The following is a 10,221-nucleotide window of genomic DNA, read 5'->3' as shown; positions in this document are numbered from 1 at the left end:
AGGTAGGGAAGAGGGAGATGTAGAGAGAGAATCTTAAGCCGGCTCTACGCTCAGAGGGAGCCCAACTCAGGCCTCAGTCTCATGACATTGAGATCATGACCTGAGCTGAAATCAAGAGTTGGTTGCTTAATCAACTGAGCTACCCATGTGCCCCCATAGCCTAGATTATTTGAGAGTTTATATTGTATAAAACTGTTTAGGTCTCTCTCACTTATAGCTGTTTTCCCTTAAGATGGGAAACAAGTGTGCTATGAAATCTATAAGAACATTTAAAAATATATTATTTATATATAAAAAATATATAAATATTATATTTTATTTATATTTATTTATAAATAAACAAATTAATATATTTAATATATAAACATATTTATATATTTATTTATAAATAAATATGAATATAATATTTATATATAAATAAATATATTTATTTATATATATTTTATTTATAAATTATATATATATACATAAAATATAAATATGTATATTTTTTGCTTTCGGACATTTCACCTGTTATTAAGATAAAAGATATATACAGGAAAACCATTTGCTTTTAGATTTATTGAATTGACCTGGATTTGTGTCTGTAGATACTATTTGGTTCCTAAGTGATTTGAATTTCTTTCGTTGACTTCAAAGGCTAAAATAAGCACTCAGGAAAGTATCCTTCCTTCTGAGATTAAAAAAATATAGAGATATACAAAAGATGAAATATTTAGTCAGTTTATAGAAATCAACATAAATCAACTTAAGATTACTTTCCTGTACTTTTTTTTTAATGGAGTAACAGAGCTCTAGAACAATGTTTGTCTAGTTGAGAAAAGAGCGTTTAAGACAGATGTTTGAGTTTTGAGAATTTCAATAGAATAAGAAAAGTTTAATTTATTGTCTTCTCAGAGATAAATGTCTATTTCCAGTTAATCAGACAGATTTGGTCAGGAAATCAGCAGAATGTCTATTTGTGTTGTCTTTTCCTACTTGATAATGCTAAAATGGAACCATGGGTAACACTTTCCCAGCCATTAAGCACAATTATTTTCTATATTCTTTTCAAGTTGATGTTAGCAAAATCCCTAATAGGTGACTTTGTTTGTAAAATAATATTTTAAAACTCTTTCATACATAGTTAGTTGGAATAAGATTTTTTAAAGAATAATTTTAACTTTGGGAGATATTGTCTTGTTACTCCAGTTCACTGATTTAAACCACTGGATTTATGTTTATACCAGTGAAATTTATATAGTTTTAAAATAAAAATGTGAGCACAGGAATCTACACAGTCGTGAAAATTATGGTTAAGAATCTTAGAATCATAGAAATGCTAGACTGGATACCACATAGTTGATATAACAGAAGTCCAATTATTTTCCTACTGTAAACAAGTACATAGTAAAATTGAGAGAACAATGTTTTCTGATACGTTATCAATGCAGTGTGTTAGCAGTTGGACATGTTACTGGATTGTTTACCCACATCCTCTGAAATATTTGGTGAAATTTTATTTTTTAGTTTTTTTTTTTTAAAGATTCATTTATTTATTTTGAGTTGGGGGAAGAGAGAGATAGTGGAGGAGAGGGATAAAGAGAGAATCTCAAGCAGCCTCTGCACTGAGCATGGAGCCCAGCATGGGGTTCGATCTCATTACTCCGAGATCGAGACTTCAGTCAAAATCAAGAGTCAAATGCTTAATTGACTGAGCCACCCGGGTGTCCCTGGTGAAATTTTGAAAGACATATTTTCCTACCAGAATAAGAAGTTACACTATATCGATGAAAAAAAATTTTTTTTAAGATTTTATTTATTTATTTGACAGAGATCACAAGGAGGCAGAGAGGCAGGCAGAGAGGGAGGAAGGGAAGCAGGCTCCCTGCTGAGCAGAGAGTCTGATACAGGACTCGATCCTAGGGCTCTGAGATCATGACCTGAACTGAAGGCAGAGGCTTTAACCCACTGAGCCACCCAGGAGCCCCATATTGATGAAATTTCATATAAATTACAAGCTTTGCATCATGCATCAAGTCATCATGTTGACCAGAGTTCAATGGTTGCATTTCCATTTTAAGAACAATTTTACTTGAAAGTTTTTCATGACTTTAGTATTTGATGCTTTTAGTATAAACTTAATTTCCAAGTAATTCCATTTAGCGTTTCTTTCAGATCAATTTTATTTTCTATTAAAGAGATTTTAACAGAAAATATGATTTTCCTTAGTCTTCTTCAGATTAATTGACCGAAAATCTCATTAAAAACCAGGGAGGGAGGTGGTGCGCCTCGGTGGCACAGGTGGTTAAGCGTCTGCCTTCTTCTCAGGTCATGATCTCAGGATCCAGGGATTAATCCCCGAAATGGGCTCCTTGCTCAGTAGGGAAGCCTGCTTCTTCCTCTCCCTCTGCCACTCCCCTTGTGTGTGCTCTCTCTCACTCTATCTCTCTCTCTCAAATAAATAAATAAAATCTTAAAACAAAACAAAACAAAATCAAAACCTTGGGGAAGTCTTGAACCTTTTGTTTTATGAGATAAAGTGTAGATGTCTTTAGATTACCGATATTTTTAGAGCAAGGATTATTAAGATTGTCTAAATGAAATCTAACAATCCATGATATTGATTGGTTCCATACTGAAGTGTGCTCTAGTGTGATAAAAAAATTACTACCCAAATGAAGCCTTAAATACAGTGCATTTGTACAAGTAATCCTAGATCCAGGAGGAAGATGTATTGTTAAATGAATGAAGGCATAATGAAAAAGATTAGAGGGTGACTGATGTCTAATTTTAGGTATATTGTAATTTGAAGGTGGTATTACACACGATATGCAGTGATTGATTTCCATGTAGAGTAATATTGCCAGGCTTCAAACTAGAAAAAACGAAAACCTACTTTGGTATTTTTGGAAGGACTTTTCAACGTGTGTTAAAAAAAATAATATATTTATACTTAACCTTTGAATTATCACCATTACTTAAGTAACAGGAAGATCTTCCTGTTTAGAAGTTAGCTCCTTAGGGACTTGGTTTAACTCTGAGGATTTGAGGTCCAGAGGAGCCCATGATGCCTCAGTGCCTTGGGGGCCAGGGATAAAGCAGTTATGCACTCAACAACACTCCAGTGGTTTGAAAGTTAAGATGCCTCATAATTTACCACAAGGGAGGGCCTTAGGGGAAGAATGAATATGGCTCAATTAATTAGTACTTGTTAGCAAACTTCAACCATTACCCTATTTAGATTTTCAAATCACTGATATCTCAGATACCCACAAGATTTGGAAAGGAAATGAGAATACACAGTGGAGAAAGCTAATTTGTCCAGCAGGCCACCAGCTCTGGAATATAGTGTCCCCAGCCAAGCAATTGTCACAGGTAGCCTTTCTATAAAGAAGAAAAAGGAAATGGTATCTGTTTGCTGTTTTTAGCTCTGATGTTAAAAACATCCGTGTCTTTTCGTTTGAATTTCTGAATAAGGTGAATATTCTGGATGAGCATCTATGGATTCCTATGAAAAATCTAAAATAAATGAATTAATTTTTGAGAACTGTCTGGAGCCTTTTTATGGGTGTTGGTTTTCTATATTCATTATTCATATTTAGAAAAGTTAATGATTCTTTTTTTAAAAGATTTTATTTATTTATTAGAGAGGGGGAAAGCACAAGCAGAGGGGAGGGACAGAGGTAGAAACAGGTTTCCTGAGGCAGGGCTCAATCCCAGGACCCCGAGATCATGACCTGAGCTGAAAGCACATGCTCAACTGACTGAGCCACCCAGTGCCCTGAAAAGTTAATGATTCTTAATGATTATCTGGTTATTTTCAGGAAATTATGCCAATAATATATTCTTTGTTCTTAAAGTTTTTTGGATAAATCTGATGTTTTCATGGTAGAGAAGCTCATTATCTTCAAATAGTAATTTATACAAAATATAATTATTTTCAATAATCTTAGCTCACCCCTCCAACCCCCTTATATTTTTTCTAACTGCTTTGGCCAAGATTTCTAAGAATGTTGAATGATAAGCTTGGTAGTGAATGTCTGAGTCATACTTTGAGTTTTTGTCATTAGGTTTTCTTTTTTTGATGTTTATTTGGGTTTTGTTTTTCTGTTTAGTTATTGAGGACTTTGATTTAACATTACTATCCTTTATCATTGTAAGAAGTACTCTTGCACCTTTAGTTGTCTTTAATTTAAAATGCGTTTGTACATCAACTTTATAAAATAGTATTTGGGTTGATTTGGTATGGCAGAGCGTGTTTGAGTCCAATATAGATTCCCCTTGCTACATCCCATTACAGCCTCTGATTTCTACATTTATGTTTCAGACATCGGGCCTTGTGGACATTTAAATCGAAGTTCTTCACACTGGATTTTCAAAGAGGGGAACTTAGGAAGTTTTCTCAAATTTATTCATAAAGTTCATGGGAATCAAATTTAATTATAGTTACAGAGGCTTCGTGCCTTTAAGAGGAATACTGTTCAGGAGAATATTCTAGTTTGTCAAATGTTGGTGTATGGCTACAATCACAGAATGTAAATTGTTTAGTTAGTTACTTAGTTTACATGCAAGCCTTGTGTTTAACGTATCTAATTTATAGCATATTACAGATAACATGATGATTGGTGATAAAAGGCTGAGCGGAAGCAGGTGAATTCACAGGAAAAGGACAAGAACGAAGTCCATAAAAGTCTCCCAAGGAACAGACAGATGCATTCAGATTTTCTTCCTCTGGAGCTAACCTAGCTGATTTGAAAGGAAGTGATTGCCTCGTTGAGCCAAGACACTTCCATGATTCACACTAACCTTCCTCTGGTGGGCAATTTCGTTCTCGCTCTCACAGCCCTTGAGGAACTGCATGGGTGCACACTGGAGATTTCCTGACCAAAGTTCATGTACGGTGTAATTTAAGTAAAAGCCCTGATTACATTCTGTGCTGCTCTGAGTTAAATGATAGGAAAACCTGATATGTGTGGAAGGGCCGAGGCGAGTACATGGGCTTTCCTCCCCCCGTTCAGTCAAAAGCAGCAGGAGCAACGCATTAGAACTGAGGCAGATTCTAAACATTGAACAGCTAATTCCAGGAAGCAGAAAACAAAAATAGACTCATTATAGTATGGACAAGAAGAGTGTATTGATTTATAAATTTATGTATCACATCCAGTTGCGTCAATGGAGAGCCATGCATTAATGTATATATATTTGCGTATGCGATCGTCAGGTTATTCATCTGAATATAACAAACAGTTAAATACCAGCCAAATTAATATCTGTTGTATGTACATTGCTAAATGCCCTACTTTGAATTTCTCAGTGGGTCTATTAATTTTCCTGTGAGATGATTGTAGATATATCCAAAAGCATATTCTGAATGATTACGGCACTTTCAGAAATTTATCCTATTAGTAACCTACCTTCTGGTAATAGACACCCTATTCTGAAACCATCCCACTCTATTAAATCCTGATACTATTCAATGAAACATGAGCAGAGGAGCTAGTGCTTAGATGAGGTCTGCTGTTTCCAAATTTATACTCAACTCCATGTGCTTCACTGTCTTAAACTCTGCTTATTGTATTTAGGTTATTGGTTTATGAGGGCATCGGTTTATGCCAGTAAAAAGGAGGAATTGTTTTGATATTTAAGAGTAGGTTCTTACCTGACTCATAGGCTGAATTATGTTATAGCAAGAAATTGGCAAAATTGTAATGTTACAAATAATGAATTATAAGTATGATTTATAACTATATAAAATTGATAAGTAATTATAATTATTATAAACATTATGGATTCACTATCTCCATAGTCTTGAGAGTATAGTTATTTAATACTGAGTTGTCATTCTTAGTTTGAAACAAAGGCTTATGCAAGGAACGTGACACCTGCTCCTCCTTGGGGGGCATAATCATCCTTATCTGGCTCTTATTTTTTCCCATGTCACTAATCACTATAAAAAAAGCTATAAAGTGTAAACATTCATTTGCTTTTTTTTAAAGATTTTATTTATTTATTTGACAGACAGAGATCACAAGTAGGCAGAGAGGCAGGCAGAGAGAGGGGAGGAAGCAGGCTCCCTGCTGAGCAGAGAGCCCCATGCGGGGCTCGATCTCAGGACCCTGGGATCACGACCTCAGCAGAAGGCAGAGGCTTAACCCACTGAGCCACCCAGGCACCCCTCATTTGCTTTTTTAAAGAGATTTTATTTATGTATTCAATAACCAGCACAAGCAAGGGGAAATATATATACATATATATATGTTTATATATATGTATATGTATTTTAGATGGCACAGAATCTGTGTGTGTGTGTGTGTGTGTGTGTGTTTATTTATTTATTTGGGAGAGAGAGAGAGAGGGTGAGTTGAGGCAGACGGTCATAGGAAGAGGAAAAGAAAGAATGTCAAGCAGGCTCCCTGCTAAGCAAGGAGCTCCGTGGGGGACTGGATCCCAGAACCCCAGGATCATGACCTGAGTCAAAGGCAGACACTTAACCGAATGAACCACCCAGGTGCCCAGATATTCATTTGCTTTTATTCTTCCATTCCTAGAATGCAAGCTCTGTGAAGGGAAGCATTTTTGAGCGTTTTATTTTACTGACCTATTTACATAATAGGCACCCACTAAATATTGGTCAAGTGAATAGATATGAAACATCATACAGCATAAAGTGACACTGTACCACACGCTAATAATAATTTGAACAAAAACATGAGTTGGGGGTGTCTGGGTGGCTCAGTCGGTTAAGCACTTGACTCTTGATTTCCGCCCAGGTCATGATCTCAGGGTGGTGAGTCCGAGACCCACCTCTGGTTCCAAGCTCAGCACCGAGTCGGCTTGTCCTTCTCCCTCCCCCTTCCTTTGCTCCTTTGTCTCTCTTTCTCTCTCTCAAATAAATAAAAAAAAATAAATAAATAAATTCTAAACAAAACAAAAACCCGTAAGTTAAACTCAATTCTGGGACTACTGAGGAAGCTTCAAAATTTACTTCGGATGGTAGTTTCTCCAGAGAGTCTTCTCTGAAAGTCCCCAGGAGGGGCCGGAAGCTCCTGCTGTGTGCCCCGAGAGGCCCCCCGCCCCTTTACCACGGTAGGAAATCTTAACCCGACTGCGCATGTCTGCCTTCCTTGTTCTTGGAGCTCACGGTGCTCTGAAGTCAGGGATACGGTATTTCGTTGGTTTGTTTTTAGAATCCAGACACAGTGTTTGGTTCCTAGAAAGCACTCAGTTAAAAAAGAAAAGGGCAGCGGATGTTGAAGGGAAAGATAGAGGGGACAGGGAACAGAAAGGAAGAGATGAATGAAGTGTATGTGTGGGGGGGGCGGGGGAGTTGCTCATTTAATCAGGATAGAACATTGGGTCAAGGGAAGAATTTAGGTACTGCTGTAGGTTTCCAAGAGAGATTTTTTTAGCAAATGAATTCAGATATTATGAGTATTTCTGTGCGCCAGGCACGCTTCTAGCCCCTGAGGGGTCTGCAGTAAAGAAAGAGATACTGTCACTGTCCTCATGGAGCACTTTAAGGTTAGTTAAAAAAAAAAAAAATTTTTTTTTTCTGTTTTAGTTAAAAAAAATGTTTTTTGGTGGGGGAGACAGAAAATAAGTATAATATTGTATATGTAAAACAATGCTCAACATGATGTGAAATATAGTGGAAGATATATAACTTGTTAAAATAAATGAATTATAGAAAATAAATTAATTATAAAAATATATTAATCATACAAAATATATGAATGTAATATGGTATATGATTGTAATAATGACATAATTGTGATTGTGATTGTGATAATGACATAATGCAGAATTTAGGGATGCTTAAAGGGAATCCATGGATTGCCTCCTCATAAGCCTTTACCTATAAAATGTTATTTGCTGTATCCTGAAATGCGAAACACAGCATAAGTCACTGCAGGAGTGGCGTTTATAACTTTCATGTGTGCCTCAACCTGGCCTGAATGTGGGAGGAACGATTTGCATAGACGTGGAAACCATACGTAGACCTTCAAGGGGCGCATCTCCCGGTTGCGCACAGAAGCACGGAACCCCCGAGGGGAGACTTGGGGGTCTGGAGGCTCCTTGCGTGCAGGCGTCCTTGCGCAGCTGGGCAGGACCCTCCTTTCTCAACTGACAGCAGGGTTGAAAAGGGTTTAAGAACTTACAGACCAGATAAACTTCCCCAGACTTTTGGTTAAAAGCGACTGCACTCTGCGGCTTTCTCCAAGGTCTTGATGAAGCTGATATTATTCACGAAGTCGTTTCCGTTAGACAAAGAATCGAGTCGTATTGGAACGGGGGTGATTGCAGGATCTGGGTCCCCACGGTTGGCTGCTGCGGGTGGGTGATAATCATAAGAAATACACTGTCACTTTTGCTTTAATAGAGGCGAATTATTTTGCTAGCATATGGAAGCGTGTGCTTCGGGTACCACAGTGCTTTGTGGTAGAGGGGGAAAAAACACAAAAACAATTACATGAATGAGGTAGAATGACTGTGTTATTGCAGTACATAAGACTTTGATTACATACTGCCAAGATTCATACCAGCCTAGTAGTTGTTGACAGATAGAGTAACAAAAATGAAACTCATTTATTTTTTTCTTTATTGAGACCTCAAGGAAAAGCAGATTTTCAGTTCTTGTACTTACTACATTGATAGAACAGAGACTGACAGCAAAAATGTGCCAGTCCAGAAATATAAATTAAACCTCGGTTCATATCAAAATTCCATTTAGTCTTGGAAAAGGAGCCGCTGTTTGGATTATTTTTGATCCTAAATCAAATATACGATGGAGGATTACAGTATACCTGGTATTTGTTAACCCTTTCCTGTGAACAGTACTTGGAACCTCATTGTTTTTGGTCGATGATGCTTTATTTCTCCTGCAGTGTTGGAGGCAACTTGAATTATCATCAGAGTAGCTTATATTTTACCGAATGGAAATTGCTAGCAACAGACGTATACATCTCAGTCTGCAGGAAGTATGAAACTAGATTTGAAAAATTGATAACAGTCCCTTTTCGCTATTACAAAGTCCCCTTCGACGCTACAGTTTGATTATCAAGACAAATGAGTGAGAAATGTAAAGTGGGGATTTTTGGATTGTTTGTTGAGATTGTTGATGTGTATTGAACAAAATTTCTGACTATATCATTTGTACCTTCAGTTCCTGTAACTTAAGTTGACCAAGCAAAAAGACCTCTTACTTTCTTTTCTTTTTCTCTGTCTCCTACCCTCTTTTCCTCCCTTCCTTCCTTCTTTCTCTTTCTTTCTTTTCACTTTCTCTCTTTCTTTATCTTCAACTGTCAATATGGAAATTTTGTTATAGTTTCTCTTAATTAAGACGCTATGAAATCAATGACAGAATTCTGAAAACAACAACACAGCAGACTTGGGGAGTGGCTATACAAGCAGGTAAACAGAATGATCAGTAAACCCTAAACATCATTATAATCCAACAATGTCCATTTCTTGAGTGTATCCTAAACATAATTTTGCTTAAGTTTTTATTATCATTATTCTTATTATTCCAAAGTCTACATTTGGTCATTTTCTCATTAATTTTTTAGCAACCGAAAGATAGCGTGAACTTGTTTCTTGAATTACCTTTTCTGACCTTTTGCAAGATGATAATTACAAAAAAGGGAGGCCTGGAAGGACTTGTACAAAAATTAAGCTTATAAAGTAGCTAAAATGGCCCTTCTGTGCTGGTGTCGATTTCAAAATTAACATTTTGGTTCATGTGCTTCTAATAATCACTGACCCTTACTTCATGTACTTTCCACAGGAAATGAATACAGCAGAAATTACTTTGACCCACTGATGGATGAGGAAATCAACCCAAGGCAGTGTGGGATGGAGGTCAGCGGAGAGGGTGAGCTAGAATTAAGTATGTAATTTTTGTGTCAGAATATTCTTTTCCATTCATGAAAATGAGGTGACAAAGATCACACATGCAGTTCCATTTAGATTTTGCGGCTTACAATTTAAATGGTAAGTTTTAACCACTCACAACATGATGGGCAGTGAAGGTAATTTTTGATCAAGGACAGCCAGCTGGTCAGAGAGAAGAAGTAGGAATGTGCTTTCTTTTGATGCTGCCGGAAGCAGTTTGGTGTCATTATAAGGCCCATGTTATGCGTATGAGGACCATCATCACTTCACAAATGCCATCTCTGGTCTTTGAGTTTAAAATGGGCATTCTTCAAAGCAGCACAAAATGCATCTAGCCTAAGAAGTTTC

The 10,221-nt window shown here is 36.7% G+C and overlaps 1 protein-coding gene across 1 annotated transcript in view; it reads left to right on the top strand.

Annotated features, from left to right (window-relative positions):
* LOC132018527 (uncharacterized) overlaps positions 1–10,221 on the top strand; it is a gene marked incomplete at its 5' end in the record, with an annotated part of 292,774 nt that overhangs the window by 7,711 nt on the left and 274,842 nt on the right. Inside the window, one exon of the mRNA XM_059401496.1 lies at positions 9,767–9,853. Within this exon, the coding sequence (XP_059257479.1) occupies positions 9,767–9,853 (87 nt within the window). The remainder of the gene's footprint in view (positions 1–9,766; positions 9,854–10,221) is intronic.

This window comes from Mustela nigripes, chromosome 5 (assembly GCF_022355385.1).
Source record: "Mustela nigripes isolate SB6536 chromosome 5, MUSNIG.SB6536, whole genome shotgun sequence".
Lineage (NCBI taxonomy): Eukaryota > Metazoa > Chordata > Mammalia > Carnivora > Mustelidae > Mustela > Mustela nigripes.
The sequence above is the reverse complement of the archived record's forward strand: the minus strand, read 5'-3'. Positions and strand labels throughout refer to the sequence as shown.